The sequence below is a fragment of the Glycine soja genome, chromosome 16 (genome assembly GCF_004193775.1).
Source record: "Glycine soja cultivar W05 chromosome 16, ASM419377v2, whole genome shotgun sequence".
NCBI classification, from domain to species: Eukaryota; Viridiplantae; Streptophyta; class Magnoliopsida; order Fabales; family Fabaceae; genus Glycine; species Glycine soja.
Window position 1 is genome coordinate 19,713,738 of NC_041017.1, and position 20,599 is coordinate 19,734,336.

The window sequence follows — 20,599 nt, forward strand, 5'->3', positions numbered from 1 at the left end:
AAATCACCATTAAAGGACCTCATTGAAGCTCAAAGATCCAGCCTCCATAGAAGCCCCACAAGCAAGCTTCCATCAGTATTCTACCACATTTCTTTTCGGAAGCAGCTTCCTAGGTGCAACAATGTCATTATATCTGTCCCAAGCTTCCTGTGAATGGAATCTTGATCTGTCAAATCTAATTTGGGAAGATGAAGGAGCATATGATTTTCTTTTCTTTGAAGCCATCTGAAAATATAAGATCAAACCACAAGGTTAAACAAGATTATTTTCATCAAAAACAGAAAATTAAAACTGAAAACTGAAATGTTTTTTTGAAGATTAGGCTTAGCATAGCATGTTGGGCTTAGCCTAAATCTACAATTTTTGAAACAGTAAAGGACTTTACCTTAGCGCAGCAGGGCATGCTTTGCTCAGCCTCACTAAAATGACACTCAGGCTTAGCGCACAGGGCGCGCTTAGCCTGACTACAAAAGCTTAAAGACAATAAGAGAGTTGAGCTTAGCACAGTAGGGCGCGCTTAGCTCAACCTCCATGAAACATAACAGGGGCTCAGCGTAGCAAGCTATGCTTAGCCTTATTCAAAGTTTGAAAAATAGAAGCAAAGTGGCGCTTAGCCTGATAGGTAAGGCTTAGCGCTGATCCAAAAATTTAAAATAATTCCAAGTGTCTGAAACACTAGTCCTGCTTAGCGCACAGACGCACTTAGCGGACTCATCATTTTTGTTCATCAACAGGAATGAACGCGCTTAGCACGACATGGTCCACTTAGCACGATCATCTAGAAATCCAAAAATTTAACAGTTGTGATGAACAGGCTAAGCGCAGCAGGTGCGCTTAGCGAGTTCATCGTGATTTCCAGCAGAAACACAAGGGTCCTCACCCCTTTTAGCAGGAAAAGCCCTTAATGGGCCATAAAATCCTAGCCTAAGACATACATTGTAAACCCTAAACCTAAACTGGAATGCAAACTAAAAAGCACTAAATCATCTATCCTAAGGTTCAAGCATTGAAAAGAAAATGGAAAGAAAATAGAAACTTACTTAGATTGAAGTGAAGGATGTAAAATGAAAGCAAGAATGAAGCAGGGATGACTTGAAATGCAGGCAGAAGAAAGCACAAAAGCACAAGGGCACAAGCATAGGAAAAAGCTTTGGTCTAAAGGTAACTGCCATTGGCAGTTCTATTTTATTTTAGCATTTTTGTTTGGTGCGCTTAGCGTGCCAACATGACATTTGAGTTTAAAGCCTATGCGCTTAGCCTAACCTCGCGCTAAGCCCAACTTGATGTTTCAAATTCCAGAGAGGATCTGGGGCTTAGCACCGTAGGCTGCGCTTAGCGCTTTCTACAACATAAAATTTTTCTACAAAATGTGCTTAGCCTGAGATGAAAGGCTTAGCATGCAATCAAGCTTCAACTTACAAAGAGTAGTTTAGGCTTAGTGCAACAAGCGTGCTAAGCGCATTTCCAAGGATTTCAAAAACAGTAAGGGATTGATTCTTAGCGCACCCTGCCGCTAAGCCCAACTCGTGAAAGTTCAATTCCAGAATGGGTATGGGGCTTAGCTCAGGACAGCGCGCTTAGCGTTGCTACAATAAATTTTTCTAGAGAAGTGGCGCTTAGTGCATCATATCCACTAAGCCCACTGCTTGAAATAGACATTTTGGTCAGGCAAAGCTTTCTCTTCATGAAACATATCAAAACTGATTTGCTGGTCTTCTATGGCCATTTGTAGTTTCCTCTTCCCCATGTCTACCACACAGCTTGCGGTGGACATAAAAGGTCTTCCAAGAATTAGGGGAATGTTAGCATCTTCTTCAATGTCTATCACTACAAAATCAACTGGAAAGATCAAATGTTTGACCCTAACCAAAACATCTTCAATCACTCCATATGGTCTTGTGATGGAGCAATCAGCCAACTGAAGGGTCATGCGTGTGGGCATTATCTCTATCTCTCTAAGTTGTTGGCACATGGAGAGAGGCATTAAATTGATACTAGCTCCCAAGTCTATGAGAGCTTTACCCAAAACAACCTCACCAATGGAACACGGTATAGTGACACTTCCAGGATCTTTGTGCTTTGGGGGAAGGATGCATTGAATGACAGCACTACAATTTCCTTCCACAACTATCATGTCACTGTGGATATTGTTGGAACCCGGCAAGTGCTCCGGATCCCGCAAGTAGTATAAAATGGTAAGAACCGAGGGTTGAACTCTCAAGGAACTTATTTTACTTGGTAAAGCTATATTCAATGAATAGGTGTCTAGTATGAAAAGAGATGTGTTGATTATGAACAGGTATTTAAACTACCTATAAAAAGGAAAACCACGTAAGAAATGATATGTAAAGACAAGTAGACAACATGTTGGTCTTCCTATTAGGTGCCTGATGTTAAAAGGATATTCTCTACTTAACAATGCTCATGTGTTCTATGGTGTCTCCTGAAATGCTAAACCCTGATTCCTCATGATAGTGTAGCCTAATCCTGATCAAGCATCATCCTCAGATTCCTCTTGTTGGACTAAACTCAACCAGAACCGCATTACGACAAACATACAAACAACTAGGTTACCGTACCTCGATCCCTCATGTGATAATACGATAAACTAGCCCTGTCCTATCAAATTCTAAGAATCAGACTAGTTTCCACTGTTTGAATGATCCTAACAACACATGCATCTACGTGATCAAGGCAAAGGCATGCTAGAATGAAGTTCTGATAGCATAGTGAACACACAAAACATCATTAAATAGATATACAGATATTTACATCAAGTACCTACAAGGAAGAACCAACAGAGGATTTAGCTCTCCATAACTGGGAAGCTTCCTTTACAACAGAGAGAAGATAAAAATGAAGGATTAAAGAAATACAAGCGGTGAGGATGTCTCCTCCACCTCTAGAACCTTACAATCACTCATAAACTCATCTCAAGCTCTCAGGACGACTTCCTCTTCAAGCTCTATTCTCTACAGGTCTTCACACAGCAAAATCTCTCAAAACTATTTGGATTCGGACCCTTCTCTCTCAAGAATCTCTCACATGCATAAGTTCCTTGAGAAAATGGCCAAAATCCCAGAACTTGGACCTCTCTCTCTCTCTAGAAATCTCTAAAAAAGGAAGAAGCTCAAGGAAAAGCCCAAACTCCTCTCCAAAATCTGATTTCAGGCTTAAATAGGTGGCTTTGTTTGTGCTTGCGCGCTTAGTGCAACTCTGAACCGCTTAGCACGCATTAGTGGATTTCGGCTTAGTGCGTGCTTTTCTCACACAGTGGATGGATTGAAAGCGGTGCGCTTAGCGGGATGACCCTTTGCTCAGCGAACATGCACAGCTTATCCTTCTTCTAGATTCTTCCTCGCGCTCAGCCAAGGAGTGTTGCGCTCAATGGTTGGCTCGCTAAGCCAATAGATTGGCTTAGTGAGAGGATGAAAATCAGCGCTTCACAAATTTTCCTAATTAACCTGAAATTCAGAGGAAATGGTTATTAAACACACAAAATGGAAGTACTAAGTATTTATTACCTATCTTTAACAAAAAGTAATCACAACACTACAAAATAACTATAAATTGGAGGAGTTTGATCCAATTTACACAGGTTTTATACACAAAATTTAGTCGTATTCATCGAATAACAGATATACCGATTCTTCTTTGTTAGCATGTCTTTTAAAAATTTTGCATAGAGTGGCATCTGTTGGAGAGCCTCTCCAAAAGGCAAAGTAATTTCCAATTTCTTGAAGATGTCAAGAAATCTGGCTAAGTGTCGCTCTTTATCCTTCTTGGAAGGTACCAATGGATATGGTACTTCCTTGCCTTCAACTAAAGTAATCTCTCTCTTTTTCTCTCTTGAAACCTCACTCTTGATCTTCTTTTTCATTTTTTTTGATTTTTTTCTTTTTCTATTTCTTCTTTTTCTTTTTCTTTTTGTTGTTCTTCCTTCATCTTTATTCCTATTTCACTCTCTTTTATTGGTGTCTTTCTCTCCTATTGGTCATCTTCATCTTCCACAACTTCCTCAAGTTCAACAAAATCAGAAATTGGTTCAAGTGTCAGCTTAGTTGTCGACTGTTGTTTATATCCCTCCACCTTCTCTTCAGCTCTACCTTCATCAGCCTTAATTTCCATTCTGCTCCTTTTCATTACAACTTTACACTCTTCCTTGCCATAAAGAATTTGGAAGTCCAAGTGGGACAACTAGCAAACTACGTGCTCTTCTGGTTAGACATAGAAACCTGCATAAATTGAGTTAGAGTCTCTTCCAGCTTCGTTGTTCAATCATAGAGACTAGGCCCTTGTTGTTGTGGCCTGTTAGATGGAACACCCTGGTCTTTATTGAACTGGTTTCCAGGGTGATTTCTCCACTATCCCTACTGTGAATTATATGGCTGGCCATGCTGAAATCCGAAATATCCACCTACATTGAAATTTTGTCTTGGTTGGTTCCCCATATAATTGACTTCATGAATTGGTTCTTCATTGGGGATACAGCAGCTAGAATTGTGAGCTCCACCACAGATGGGACACCCTGCAACCTGCAAAACAGTAGATGGTAAAGATTGTGCAGAATGTATTTAACTTGGCAACTTACTTAGTGTTTCGATCAATGCTTCCAATTGTTTGGACAACAACTTGTTCTGTGCCAGCAACGCCGATTGCGATGTAAGTTCCAGAAGACTTTTCTTTGTTGGTATGTGGGCTCTATCTCTAAGAATAGCAATGTCACTTGCAGCCATATTTTCAATAAGATCCATGGCTTCTTTGGGGATCTTCAACTTTATTTTTCCCCCAGTTGAAGCATCTAATAGCTGCTTGGACTATGGCCTTAACCCATCAATAAAAATGTTGAGCTGGATCGGTTCTGAGAATTCGTGAGTGGGTGTCTTTCTCAATAGACCACAGAATCTTTCTAAGGCCTCACTCAGGGATTCATCTGTAAATTGGTGAAAAAAAGAGAAGGTTGTCTTTCCTTCTACGGTCTTAGACTCCGGGAAATACTTCTTTAGAAATTTCTCAACCACTTCATCCCAAGTCTTAAGACTATTTCCTTTGAATGAGTGAAGCCACCTCTTAGCTTCTCCAGACAATGAGAATGAAAACAAACTCAATCGAATTGCATCTTTAGGCACACCAGCCAATCGAATAGTATTGCATATTTTAATGTAAGTGGCTAGGTGTGCGTATGGGTCTTCATTTGGTAGACCATGAAACAGATTATTTTGAATTAGCTGTATCAAAGAAGGAGGATATGTGATTGTTTGTGCCTGAACCTCTGGCTACGCTATACTGGAAAAGAATTGCGGCACAGTGGAACTTGAGTAATCTTCCAGGGTCACTCTTCTTGGCTTCAACCATAATAACTTCTTCAATTATATCTGTATGAGATTGCCCTGGAATAGGAAAGCTAGAAGACGCCTTGGAAGATCGAGGTTCTTCTTCTGGAGTTGCTGCTGCTTCCAAGTCCTACAAAAATTTTCTAATTCTCTCTCGTTGCGCCTCTTGCAAGTAGCGTTAATCTCCAAATCGATGGGGATCAAATCACCTGCAATAGATCTTCTTTGCATACAAGAGAAACAGAACAGCAATTATCTAGTTCAAAACAACAATAAAATATGCAATAACTAAAATATGAACAAAAGGAATCAATGAATCACAGAGAAAAATATAAAGTAATGTCGTAAAACTGAACTGAACTCTTCTAATGAATTAAGTTCCCTGGCAATGGCGCCATAAATACTTTGTTCATTTTCCCATATGGTTCCTTTTTCTCCAATTTTCAACAAATATATTCAAGGGAAATGAAACACCAGAAAGTACACCCGGTCGTCAAGTATTTAAAATTAAAATGGAGTGATCCGAGTATCGAAATCAGGGAACTTGCTTATTAGACAAAGTTATATTCAGAAGTAAGGCATTGTTGGAACAACATTGATAATCGATGGTTAAAACAGAAATAAACTACTTCTATGGTAAAAACAGTAGATGCAAGTAAGTAAAAGTTGACAGCAATCGGTAAAAAGTGTTGGGTCTTTCTAACAAACAAGTTGATGCATATGAGGATATTTCTCTAATTAATCATGTTCTTGTGTTCTATGTTGCAGCCTAAAGTATTAAACCTCGATCCCTCATAAGTTTAGACTAATTTAACCTAAGCTTCGTCCGCAGATCCCTCTTGTAAGACTAGACTTAACTTAAACAACATTGTCATCACATGATATTCAGAAAACCAAAACCCCACAATCCATCCCTAGTAATGTAGTTATTTAGTCCTGTTTCTATCAAGTTCTAAGGCAACAGTACATTTCCCAATGCTAAAGTCACCTAACAGTACACACAAATGGGTGATCAGACCAAGAGCATGCAGTAATTAAGAATTGAAAGAAGCATTGAACACACAAAACGCAATTAATTAGATATTAAAAGTAATTACATCAACTGTTCCTTAGAAATCTCCAACTAGGGTATTTAACCAGCCATACAAGGAACCCTAATGCAAATGAGACAGAAAGTACAGAGCAATTGTTGCTTACACAAGAAGGGGGATGCCTCCTCCTCTTCTTGGCACCTCACAATCACTAAAACACTCTCTAATATCTTAAAGTGATGAACCTTAGCTTCCTTGCTTAACTGCTGCCTCCAGAGCACTATCTTGAATTCTGTGCAAAAGTATGCAGCTCTGGTCTCCAAAATTTGTCACCCTAATTCAGACAATGCAGGCTTAAATAGGCTCTGAAATCGTGACATCGCACTTAGCACCACCCTCGCGCTTAGCACGAGTAAGTGGATTTGGGCTTGGCGCTAGTTGTGCACTGAGCCTGGCAAGAGACAAACGTCTCGCTTAGCAAGATGACCTCGCACTTAGCGTGCGGCCTTGATCCTTGTGCTCTTCCAGATTCCCTTGTCACGCTAAGCACGCTGAAGCTGCGCTTAGCGGTGGATGCGCGCTGAGCCCACAGGATCCGCTTAGCGCGACTGCTCCTTTTAGCATTTCAAGATTTTAGCCTCTTTTGACCTGAAATTGTGCAAATTTTATCATTAAATCACATGGGAGATACTCTAAAGACAGCTATTCAAACAAAAAATAAGATTTATATACAAATTCCTACAAAATAACTATAAATTGGGGAACTATACAAGTTTTAGAAAATGTTTTCTATACAAAAGTTAGTCGATAAGACGACTAACATGATCCTTAAAACTCCCAATCTCACACTATTAGGGGTAACCTCATATGCAAGACTAAGGTCTCTAAATTGTTCTAGGAGATCTATCTCTCTAACCATCAAGGCAGACATATGTAGGGATTTCCTACTCAAGGCGTCAACCACTACATTGGCTTTGTCGGGATGATAGCTAAGCTCAAAATCATAATCTTTAAGAAACTCTAGCCATCTCCTTTGATAGATGTTTAGCTCTTTTTGACTAAACAAGTACTTAAGGGTCTTATGATCACTAAACACCTCAAACTTAGAGCCAAACAGGTAATGTCTCCACATCTTAAAGGCAAAAACCACAACAGCCAACTCCAGATCATGGGTGGGATAATTCCTCTCATAAGTCTTGAGTTGTCTAGAAGCATAGGCCACTACTTGGCCATTTTGCATCAACACTCCTCCTAAACCCATCTTTGATGCATCACAATACACCTCAAAGGGTTCTCTCAGGTTAGGCAAAACTAGCACTGGAGCAGTCATCAATTTTTCCTTAAGATTTTGGAAACTATGCTCACATTGGGTATCCCACACAAAAGCTTGACCCTTGCGAGTCAATTTAGCCAAAGGTAAAGCCAACTTGGAGAAACCTTCTATGAATCCCTAGTAATATCCTGCTAAGCCCAAAAAACTCCTAATCTCAAAAACAAATTTAGGACTCTCCCACTCAAGAACAACTTCTATCTTATAGGGATCTATAGCTATACCCCCTTGAGATATCACATGCCCTAGGAAACTAAATTTCTCTAACCAAAACTCACACTTAGACAACTTAGCATAAAGTTGTCGATCCCTAAGGGTATGCAGCACAATCCTTAAGTGTTCTTCATGTTCCTCTCTAGTCTTGGAGTATACCAAAATATCATCTATGAATACTACCACAAAACTATCAAGGTAAGGGTGAAAGACTCTATTCATGTAGTCCATAAACACACCTGGAGCATTAGTCACACCAAAGGGCATGACTAGATACTCATAGTGACCATAACAGGTCCTAAAAGCAGTTTTCGATATATCCTCAGACTTCACTTGGATCTAATGGTAACCTAACCTAAGGTCTATCTTGCTAAACACACAAGCTCCTACCAACTGGTCCATAAGGTCGTCTATTCTAGGCAAAGGGTACTTAGTCTTAATTGTCACCTTATTCAACTGCCGATAGTCTACACACAACCTCATGGTCCCATCTTTCTTCTTTACTAACAACAATGGTGCTCCCTATGGAGACACACTGGGTCTCACAAACCGCTTCTCCACCAATTCCTCTAACTGTTTCTTAAGCTTGACTAACTCTATAGGAGACATCCTATAAGGGGCTACGGATATGGGTCCAGCACCAGGTACCAGGTCTATGGAAAACTCTATCTCTCTCTTGGGTGGTAGACCGGATATATCCTCATGGAACACTTCAAGAAACTCTCTGACAACAGAGAGGTCACATATGGAAACCTTTGTCGGTTAGACACGATCATGTACACTTGAGCATCTTCTTTTAAAGATGTCACAATTTGGTTGGCAGAGATAAACATCATATTCTTACTCACTCCAGAACCATCAAACACCACAGTTTTATCAAAACAGTTTAACAAGACATGGTTGAAAGATAACCAATCCATACCTAGAATAACATCAATTTGGCTCAAAGGCAAACAAACCATATCAATCACAAATGTTCTACCAGAAATTTCCACAGGACAATTCAAACACACATTAGAAGTTAACACAGAACCACTAGTTGGGGTCTTTACCACCAGATCTTTATTTAAAGAAGACACAGAAAGCTTAAGTTTCCCTACACACGAACAAGATATAAAAGAATGGGTTGCACCGGAATCGAATAGCATAAGTAAAGGAATCCCATTTATGAAACATTTACCTTGGATTAGATCTTTGGATCTCGAAGCTTCGGCACCGTTAAGGGTAAAGACTCTTATTGTGGCCTTCAGATGTCCAGTTTGGTCATTCAAGCCCCCACCATTTTGCTCCTTCTTGGGATATGGATAATCTCTATGAATATGCCCCCTTTGTCTATAATTAAAATAGGTCATGCCTTTATCAGGACAATTTGAGGAGATGTGCCCTGGCTTACCACATTTGTAACAAGTGATCTGAGAGGGGAAAGTATTGGGTTTGCTACCACTACCACCCGCAAACCCCATAGCAACAGTCCTCTGATTGTTGGGGTGGTTACCATATTGCTTAGGAGGGGTCAAGTATGATTTTCCCCGATGTTAAGGTTCATTCTTTTTGTTCTTCATTGGACCTGTACTCCTATAATAGCTCGCCCTGTCTCGAGAGCCTTCATCCCAAATCCGGCACATGTTAACCAAGAGTGGAAACTGATGAACACCCTGGTAATCCATAGCTTGCTTCACTTCAGGTCGCAAGCTGTTTAGAAACTTTACACATTTGGAACTTTCACCATCTCTCCCTTGATAATGGGGAAATTACCTCACCAGCTCCTTAAACTTGGCTCCATATTCAGCTACAATCATGTTTCCCTGCTTGAGCTCCAAGAGCTCCATCTCCTTCTTGTTCCTAACATCCTCAGGAAAGTATTTCTCCAAAAATACCCTCTTAAAGACATCCCAGGTCACATCTTGACCTTCAGCCTCTAGGCATTGGCGAGTATTCTCCCACCAATACTCATCTTCTTCTACCAGAGTATATGTACCAAAAGCGACTTTTTGCCCCTCCGAACATGCCATTACTTGGAAAATTTTCTCAATTTCTCTTATCCAATTTTGAGCACCATTAGGGTTGTATCCTCCATTGAAAGCAAGAGGATTGTTTCATTGGAAGCGGTCCAACCCTTGGTACTCAACAGCTCTAGCAGCTTCTCCCCTATTTGGATTCCATATAGCCTGAGCTAAGGCTTGGAGAGCATCAGCTATCGCATGATCATTCTGTCCAACCATCAGTACCTATACACACCAAGAAGTGAAACATGGAAAGAATACACACAAGAAAAAGAACAACACAACAATCACAACCATCTCAAGTTCCTACTTGGTTACTTTTGAGAGTTGATACCTCGAGAAAGTATTCCTCTAAACTAGTCCTCTCTCGAGACATTAACACTCATTTTCCATCATTTGTATTTCCTAATTGCTTGCCATATCATCCTATTGCACTTCATAAATTATACAGATGGTCAGTCTAATAACTCATGACACGGCATTAAAACTCATGGTATAGCAGACATCACGAGAACAAACATGTTATGACTGCAACAATCAAATCTCTATAACTCATGGAAACACAACAAAGTGAGTAAGTTCCAATTGCAACCAACAAACATCGAGCATTCAAAAAGGCAACCACAAAAATGCACAGAAAAATATAGCAGACTCACAACTCACTGACCGAAAAGTTTCGACCGGCTCTGATACCACTAATGTAATGACCCGCCTCATCGCTACGATATCACCACTCTAAACCGCAAGAATTTCAATTTTTAAATGAAAACTATGTTAATTTGCTTATGAAAAATTAACGTAAATTTTTTTTCTCGATATACATTCACCAAACAATACACCATTACTTAAGTGAATACACATATATATACGAATAGTAACTCAGTACACACCATTCACATAATGAAAAGTAAATTTGTTCATACATATAATTAAATTTTTTATTTACATCTTTAATTCAACAAAAAGAATCATGGAACCAACTATCGAAGAGTTGATTAACAAAACACAACTCTTTCCCAAAATAATCCCAACGTTATCACGTCGGCTCGGCGGCTCCACAAAAGAATCTCACTTCTCGTACTCTATTGCTGTCATTTTGCTCCCATAAACAAAGGTTCGCATCATCACAGGTACCAACCACATGATACAAAAATTGCGATGGGTGAGTTTATTATAAAAGAAATTAATACAAAGATAAAATAACCATAATTAGTAAGAAACCATTAACAAATATCATAAGCTTACACAAACATTCACTAGTCCAACACACACTCAACAATATTCATCATCAGTCCATTGTTCCAATCAATCATGCTCAGTATGATGCATCCACCTGACCTCAACTCTTAAATGCAATGTGGTATCATCCCCAAGGAAATAGCCTAAGCGTGTCCACACGACACCCTCACTAAGGAAAACTAGGCAGTAAGTGTTGAGGTCACCCTGTCGTGCACAGGCAACTCCCCCCCCCCCCCCCCCACGGTGATTAGCCTAAGTCTCAAAGGGAGTTCCAAACCGAGTGACATGCCCCCAAGTACAAGTATTCCTCCTTATGAGAAACTACAAGTACTTACTGACAAAGTTTATACTATTTCCATGTCATATGAAGTATGAAACATGGGCACCATCAATGCATTGACCATGGATAATTAAAGATTCTAAGTCATTCCCCTCCAGAGATGCTTAAAACTCTTTAACCACTCTATTTCTTCCACCAGGGATATCCAACAAGGTCACTGCACCCCCCATATACATACACAACATAACATCATCTCAATGTATTTTCAACATCGTCAATATTTCGTCTCAATATCATTCTCAACATCAGCATCATCTCATCTCAATGACATTAACAACAACAACAACATCATCATCATCTCATATTAACACAATCATCAATAACAACATCAACTCATGTTAACATAGTCATCAATAACAGCATCAACTCATGTTAACATAGTCATCAATAACAACATCATCTCATATCAATATTATCATAAACATCAACGTCACCTCATATTAATTAATGTCATCAATAGAAATATCATCAGTAAGTCACACTCCGCATATACATATATAGTTCATGGTTGAGATCCACACTCCCCAGGTCTTCAAACAACACAAGTATAATAAAAACAATAATGTTATTCATCAATAATAGATATATCGCATGCCATTAGTCAATAACATTGTTTTCTTGAAAACCAGCATGCAACAAGGATAGGCTTACATCCCCATAGTTAGGTTCCCTTGCCCCGACTATGGTATTAAAAACTGTAAACAATAATAGACTCCCCTCACCTATTGTGAGCTCTACATTAGTTTCTCTTTGCATCGCTCAAAGACCTCTCTTGTTCATGTTCGTCAGTCCAAAAGCAAGGTTCGATATACCAAATTGAAGGAAATTTAGTATAGATTTCAGAAACAAGGTTAATGACAACATTCGGAGTCAAATACCCCTATCAAAACATAAAGGGCTGAGGGGTGTTTAGGATTCTACTAAAAGGAGCGATTGGGGAAGAGCTTAGTGGCACACCGCTTTGGTCTTGCCATGGGGCAGAGTTGCGACAGAGTTGACGGCACAAGCATAGGGCTAGGGGGTGATAGTGAAGCCATGACGCGAGACTGAGTCTAGGGTACACAAAAAACAGTGGACGTGAGGGATTTTAGAATGAGAATGAGCACGAGTAAACATGATCAAAATTACATATATATTAAAACTTAAAGATGGTTTTATCACAAAACTGTCTTAAATTAACTTCCACTTAATTACAAAAATGTCACTGATTTTTTATACAGTGGTTTCTAAGACGGTCTTTAACGTAACCGTCGTCGTAGAGTTTGTTCTAGAAGCGCTATATTTACGATAATGCCATCGCCTTATTAACTAAGACGATTTTCTTATGACCATTGTAGAAAGGGCATCGTAAAAAAGCTTTTTTTTAGTAGTGTGCTTCAATTTTTGCATTCCTTTTCTACTTTGAGCATGAATGTGTGTTAGGAATTATCAACATAGCTTTGATGGAAGTGAATTGTGCTGGAAAGCAAGTTCGCGACTAGATCATAAGTAGAAATGTGCATGGATCACTATTAGAAAATATGTTTTCTACATCGGTTATTTATGACTTTCTACATCAGTTTTTAACCGATGTTGAAAGTTCCAATGTTGAATGTATTATCGTTAACATCGGTTCCAAAAAACCGATGTTAACGTTAAATTTACAACATCAATTATTTAAATAACCGATGTTGATGATAAGAATTACACCCAAAAAATGTATTAATGTTAACGTAACTTAACATCAGTTTTTTTTTACAGAAAACTGATGTTAACATATATGTTAATGTTGACAGTTAACATCGATTATTTGGAAAAATCGATGTTAACATAACTTAACATCAGTTTTTTTACATAAAATCGATGTTAATGTATGTGTTAATTCATATTTATTTATGTAGTCATTTGGACTAAGGGATCATTTAACATTAGGGTTTACTTGCTTATTATCCATAATAGAATATATCTAATACATGATGTTTCTATTAATAATATAGCTTATCAGTCACACTAAAAGAATAGAACAACATTGCTAGTTACCTCAAACTTGAAGAGTGCAATTGATGAATGGACAACCCAGAATAAAGTAAACCACCAAGGTAGAGGTAGAGGTAAAGGTACTCCCTACGCCTTGCAACTAAATTTGCCATAGCGAAGCAACCAAAAGCCAAAGAAGAAAAAATAAATATTAGAACTTGGCATCAACATAGAGATATACTTGCCTGAGAGGTAATATGTTGAATTAAATGAATAGTACTGCCAGTAATTATAATTTCATCAACATACCCAAGGAGATATATAGGGCAAATTGACCAAACTGGGTTATTTATAGAATAACAAAACTTGAAACTTTTGGAAAAATCGATGGTTGAATCTTAAATCCTATTTTTCACCTACTTAGAGGCGTTTTTTGGGAAAATTGGTAGACCAAATCCCCTTTGGAATTTTCTTAGGGATTCCTCCTTCAATTTCGAGCATTTTGACATATTATGGGCCTCAAACGGACATTCCTATCAAAAGTTACAGCCGTTTGAAGTTTACTTTCTTAAATCCTAACTAAAGTAAGGTAGTTTGAAGCATGGGGGTTAACTATGGAGTATGGGGGTGGTGAAAAACAGTCATATAAGGTTTAACTTAACGAAGCTCATTTCAAGAAATTACAGAGAATGAATTACCTGATTGAAACTACAGTGTTGATGTTAGTGTTGAATGCTGAAGTCGAACTCCAACGGACCGCGGCGGTCACGAACCCCAGCGACAACGATGGTGTGGAGGAGACCACAGTGACAGGTCTTTGCGGTGAGGGAGAAAGAGGCTTTTGTTTCTGAGACTGAGCTAGCACGCAAGGGGAGAACCTTCTGGGTTTTAATTTATCTATAACCCAACATCGATTTTATAAAGAAAACCGATGTTAACATCAACTGGTTAATATAACATCGATTTTTTAAAAGACCTATGTTAACCAGTTGATGTTAACATCAATTTTTCAATAATCGATGTTAGCCAGTTGATGTTAACATCGGTTTTTTAAAAAAACGATGTTAACTAACTCGACTTATTTACAAAAATGCCACCGTGCTTTTCTTAACATCGGTTTTTTGAAAAATCGATGTTAATCGTGTGATGTTAAATCTATATTTTGTAGTAGTGGATTTAGTGCTTAGGAATAAGATTAGGTGTGTGCATTGCATAGATCTTTGTTCTTCATTTGATTCTCTATTGTTAGTTTACCTAAGTAATTAGGAATCCAAGTATGGAGGTCAAGGATCAATTCACCAAGGAATTGGGCTTTGATTATAAGTATGGTTGAATCTTATGTGTTAGATTGAAGATAAGCATAGGATTTGCTATTATATAGGATGAAATACATGGAATCAAATCCAACAATACATTTTTCTCTATGTTCTTTGTTCTTTGTGATTTCCAGATTTATTTTTTTGTCGCTTTAGCGACAATGTCGCCGCTATAGTGAGTTATTTTTCTTTTAAAAAATGCAAACTCAACAATTTTGCCATAACGAATTAACAACTTGTTGCAGCGAAATTGCATTAACCCAATTTGAGTATTCTCACCTCAACAAAGTGATGTCTCACTGTAGTGAGTTAGCGCTCTTGTGTTGTGTGTTACTTTTTCTTTAGATAACAAATTTTGCTAATTCCCTAATTGTTAAAACAAGTCTCACTAGATACAACAATAACTCTTATACTAATCATTTCTTGCTACAACTTAAACTAGGTACACTTGCCTATATGTTGAGATTTTGAATAAGCAAATGTAGATATAAATAAATAAATCCAAATAAATAATAAACACCGCATAATCTCGCAACACCGAGGTTTGCAGTTTCTCTTTCCCTTTTCTTCAAAAATGTCCTTTAAACATCAAAATTTCAAAAAAACATTAAAAACTCTCTTTAATTTCCTAAACTTATTTTATACAATTTTATTCAAAAAACAAAGATTTATTGACAAAAATCTTAAAAATACTAAGATAATTGGTTACAAAAATGAAATGTAAAAAGCAATTATCACTAGGACCTTTTGTGATTATCTTGAACTGAAAATTCGCCAAGGCTATAAGGCGTAAATTTTCAATTGTATCAGCCCCAGGCACTTTGGGGATTAACACCACCATGTTCGAATTAAGATTACGCAAGAGCCAGCCTTGATCAAAGAGTTGTAGGAAAGATTTATACACATCCATGCCTACAATATCCCAAAAAGCTTGGTAGAAGCAACCACCAAAACCACTAGGACCCAGAGCTCCCCCACCATTCATATGTTAAAAACAACAAATTTAACCTCCAAAAATGAAGGATAGTGAGTTTGCAAAACGTTATCCCCTTCTTCAACAAGCTTGGAAATGGTTCTTTCAACCAAATCATTCTGTGAACATTGATTGTCAGAGGCATAAAGATCCTAAAAATAATTAATAACCACTTGTTCCATATCAACTTGGGCATTTAGGATCTGGCCATCTTTTCTAAACCATTCATATTTTGAGTAGCATGTCGCACCTTAGTCACGCTGTGGAGGAAAGCGGTAACGGGAAGTGGTCTGAACTTACACGAGGGAGAGTTCTGCAATTAATCAAGCTCCATAAATTAAAGCTATCCTTGTCGCAAGTGGCTCTATCCAGCCTCAGCGATATGCCTCCATTTCTACCATTTGACCAAGTGAGATCAACACCAGAAGTGGGGAGGTGCACCAGGCTACAACTATCTGTCCAGGCCCAAAAAGTCATTAAAGGAGTGCAATAAAGGAGGAGGACCTCCACGCTTTTCATGCGCCCCCTAAACCACATTAAAGTCACCAATGTGGCACCGGGGGCCTAAGAAGTTTTGTTGTAATATAAGGATTCCAACTCAAGCCATAGTTGACGATGAGTAGTGTAAGTCGTACTCGCATAAACAGTAGAAAAAAAATACCTATTGTCCCTCAACTAGTGAAGAGAAAGATATATACTGAGAAGAACATGCTAAAGAAGTAAAAGACAACTCTTCATAGCAAATAGCCCAAAGATTAGTTTGGAGATTTTGTCTATCATTTACATAAAAAAGTCTCATGTGTAAACTCTTCCAAAAGCCAGAGAGACTAGAAGTAGTCCAAGATTCCGCAATGAGCAGAACGTCTGGTTTGTGTTCCACGCAAAGCTTTTTATAAAATCTATCATTCACAACTCCTCTGGCGTTCCAAAAGATGGCCTTCATTAGGTACAATCCTTAGGGCCAGCCCTAGATCGGCTGTTTGGTTTCTGCTTCTTCTGCAATTTCTTACGACTCGATTTAGAAATCACCACTAGAAAATTAAATTGTGAAATTATGTAACTTTTACAGCAAAGGTTTATAATAGAGGAAAATTAATTTTACTGACAATCTGACTTTGGTAAAAATATATGTTGTTCCATGGACTTTTAGGAATGCATTTAGTATTTTTCTAAAATGTTAGAAAATTCGTTTACTATTTTTCAATATGTAATTAGTGAAATTCTGATTTTATGACAATTATTTAATTATGGGAAAAATAGATTTAGTGAGTTTTGGGCTTGGAAAAAATATATGGTATAGAGGATGTGTCAAATATAATCTATGTGAAGAATTATGAAAAATGGAGTTGAGTTGCTATTTAAAAAAAAATCGAAACAATGAATTACCTTTTTTGCTACAATTGTTTTTGGTTAAAAATAAACAGTAAATTAATGAATTTTCATGTGATGAATTTTTATGATATGAATATATCTATTATGGAATGGTTCTTCAAATTTTGACGAAATTAGGAGCTCAAATGTAATTTTTAAAAATTTATGAACCGAAAATTCAGCTTGTAGAAAAAGATTAGTTTTGATTGAAATAATTGTTGTTTAGTGTAATTTTGCATTCACGATTTTAATTATGAGAATTTCACCTTAAAATGAGGATATCTATCAATGTGGTGATTATTGATTATTCATCTATGACTTTAGTTACTACACAAGTTAACTATCGATTATTCTATGATCTAAGTTTTGAGGAGTGTGTGCTGGATTTGTGTGTGCATGCTAGCTAATTGATTAATTGAATATTGTTCGATAGGGAGACGGGGATGAGAATCCTCGTGACAACAAATGGACTCTAAGTGGAGTGAAATTGTAGAAAGAATAACTTTATTGATTAAATAATTCATAACGGGAAGTAATGAATTAACACTAAAAAGAGTGTGAACCTATTGATATGGATATGGAATAATTAATTACCTTGAGCTATAAAGAGGTGAAACATGGACTTAGAATAAAGGTTAGGGCCTTCGCAATGGAGATTAAGGATAAGTACCGAATTAAGAATAAAACACTTAGTGTGATGAGTTTGCTCATAAAACCTAATAAAATGGGAAAGTCATGGATTAAATTCATGATGGACTAAGGTGTACGATGCACGTGTTTATTTGTATTTGATTCCACCTATTATAGATGATGAGGAATGGAGGAAGAGGGAAATCCTTTTTTGTTTTGGGTCACGTGCGAACGATGAAATGGACGCGGACATGAAGTGAAAGGCACACCAATTAAGTATCATGTTTCATATGCCACATATGGTCACAAAGATGAACGAGATATAGATCAGCTGGGAATTCCGGTCATGCTAGAGGACATGTTGTGGAAGTCAGGGTCACATTTGGGGCTACTATGCTTGTGAGGGAGAGGGAATCTCCATGGACGACTATAGTTAGGTACCGTTGACAAGGAATCCACACTGAATCTTGATGGACAATCTAGTAGGGAGAGTCGTTGGGGAGTCATTCCTTAAAGCATATAGGATGAGGACAGAGTGATTTTTGGGAGATGATCGCATGACATAATCATCCTTAGTGGTAATGATGTTGAGTGGTGACCTTAGGTCACATAGCTGGTTTGGCAATCCCGACTAAATGTGAGTCATCATCAATTGTGCGAATTCACCATAGTATCATGGTGAAGGTGTAATCCCAACAATCATGCAACTTAAAATAATGTAAGTCCATTGAGTTGTAGGAGTTCTAGTGGTAGCAAGTCCGAGTGTGCAAAAGTAGAAATTATTTTGAGTTATGATAAGGTAACATGTGAGAGCATGTTCCAGGACAGATGATTGTTTGTTGTGTTGTGACCTATGAGTCGAATTGTTTGATGGTTTATGCGAAGTAAAGAGACTTACTCATACGCCCAACATTTTTCAAATCCTTATGACAAGGAGACAACCATCGACCCATGTGTGACTTCGCATGGTTGAGGGATACTGGACTCATGATGACTGGTCACAGGAGGATCATTTTGTAGGATTGCTTTGATTTTATGTGGTGACGATGGATAAGCCATATGTAATCCCTCTGATTTTCGACTATTTCTTGTGGTGGACCCAAATGATGTCACCGTACTACTAGCATGCTAGCCCTTGGAGATAATGGAGTTATCTTTGTCATAGTAAACTTCTGGGGGGATATGACATCCCTTCTACTGATTCTAAGGCTACACTTTTTGATGTCATGTCACCTAGGTTAGTGATTTGGGTTATTCTCACTTTCCCACCTCGAACCAGATGTCTACTCTTGGTAGAGATATTGGTGTGGGGAGAGTGACATTGCCAATGGCTGTTTTGAGTGACTTTGAATCGGAGGAGGAAGAAGATCTTTACCTAATGGAGGAAAACCCCAAGGAAAATCTAGATGTGACTTCTCGTGGTTGTTTTTCTAGAGGATTTGCTTAGGTGACTACATAGGTTAATGTTGAGGAGAATACAATTACATGGGTTTTCAGTAGAATAAGACTACTCTAGGATATAGGTTTTCCTTTTGGATGTCTTTATTTTGGGATAGATCTAGGCTCAACATTATGTATTTATCTAGTCTTTACTACATATTTTGACACACTATTTTGGTTTACTTGGACAATAATTAAGTTACTCTTTCTCCACCGATACACTTTAAATTATGCACTTTGGATTCTTACTTATAGTTATATATATTTGGTGGCCACATAGGCACATCTTGTTTTTTCATCTCTTATCATAAAATATGTATGTTTACCTTAGGAATGTTCCCATGTTTACCTTTTGCTTTTATGTAAAAATGATAATTGTATCTTCTTATAGAAATTTTATTGATTATGTTTTAACGAACAAAAGTAATGATTTTCTTTGTGATAAAGCATTGTCTCTTATAATGAAATGGAGTTGCAAATGATCAACAAAAAAGGTTTTAGTTTCAAGGTGATTTTTTAGTAATTTTTTTATAATTATGAAATTGCATTTCCAATTAATCAAGTAGATGACACACATTCAATGTTGACCAAGTGTATTTTCAAATGTACATGTACATCCTATTTATGATGTAACATATTTAATGTTCGTCTAGCCTTCTGTTCGGTTTCTTTAGAACTATTATTACTTGGACTCATTTCAAAAAATAATTATTATATTATTTTTATATTTGAATAGAAATAGGTCAATGAGTGTTCTAAAAATTATTTTTGTTTTTTATTTTATTCACAAATTTTCTACAAGAGTTTATCTTGATGGACTTTGAATCTAATCATGGAATTCAAACCATAATTGACCAATATGTGAATAATTCTTTTTTATTAGACAATTTTTTTTTCAATAATAATATTTAATAAAATATATTTAATGTTCATCAACCAATGCCTTTTGACCAATTTCTTTAGAACAATTATTAGTTGGACTTATTTTAAAAAATTATTTATTACATTTTTATATTTTAATAAAAATAGGTCAATGAGTACTCTATTTTTTTTTCCACAAATTTTCTATAAGATTTGTCTTACTGGCAACTTTAACGGACTTTGAATGTAAAAATGGAATTCAAACCATAATTAATCAATATGTTAAACACTAACACTTTTTTGTTATATAAAATCTTTTTCAATAATAATTTATACCAATATGTAAAGGGAGTATTACTTTTGTAATTATTTTTTGTGTTCACATTTTTTAGATCATTTTATCCTTAATAATATTAACATAATAACACACATCTAACCACGTAAACATTAATTATCTTAAATATTTTTTTCTCTCCTCATATCATTCCCCTTCTTAATATCATATCTTTAGGATTCTTTTGTTTTTTTTGTTATTATTGTGTTGTTATTATTGTGAGATTTTC

The 20,599-nt window shown here is 37.2% G+C and overlaps 2 protein-coding genes across 2 annotated transcripts; both read right to left on the reverse strand.

Moving 5' to 3' along the window:
* Nucleotides 1–8,572: 8,572 nt before the first annotated feature.
* Nucleotides 8,573–9,370, reverse strand: LOC114389836. The gene is made up of 2 exons (XM_028350562.1): nt 9,088–9,370; nt 8,573–9,003 (listed from the first exon to the last, which is right to left on the reverse strand). The coding sequence occupies exons 1-2, from the start codon at nt 9,368–9,370 to the stop codon at nt 8,573–8,575; spliced, it is 714 nt and encodes a 237-aa protein (XP_028206363.1).
* A 72-nt stretch (nt 9,371–9,442) lies between these two features.
* Nucleotides 9,443–9,919, reverse strand: LOC114389837. Its single transcript, XM_028350563.1, has 2 exons — nt 9,663–9,919; nt 9,443–9,599 (listed from the first exon to the last, which is right to left on the reverse strand). Exons 1-2 carry the CDS (start codon nt 9,917–9,919, stop codon nt 9,443–9,445), a joined length of 414 nt encoding a protein of 137 aa, XP_028206364.1.
* Nucleotides 9,920–20,599: the final 10,680 nt, after the last annotated feature.

What these genes read in the sequence shown, in the direction of transcription:
- LOC114389836 (XM_028350562.1), bottom strand. Translation starts at nt 9,370, where the DNA reads ATGGGGTTTGCGGGTGGTAGTGGTAGCAAACCCAATACTTTCCCCTCT. An exon ending in ATCCAAAGATCTAATCCAAG is followed by an intron (nt 9,004 to 9,087) that starts GTAAATGTTTCA and finishes GTTCGTGTGTAG; the next exon opens with GGAAACTTAAGCTTTCTGTG.
- LOC114389837 (XM_028350563.1), bottom strand. Translation starts at nt 9,919, where the DNA reads ATGGCATGTTCGGAGGGGCAAAAAGTCGCTTTTGGTACATATACTCTG. An exon ending in AAGTTTAAGGAGCTGGTGAG is followed by an intron (nt 9,600 to 9,662) that starts GTAATTTCCCCA and finishes GTTTCTAAACAG; the next exon opens with CTTGCGACCTGAAGTGAAGC.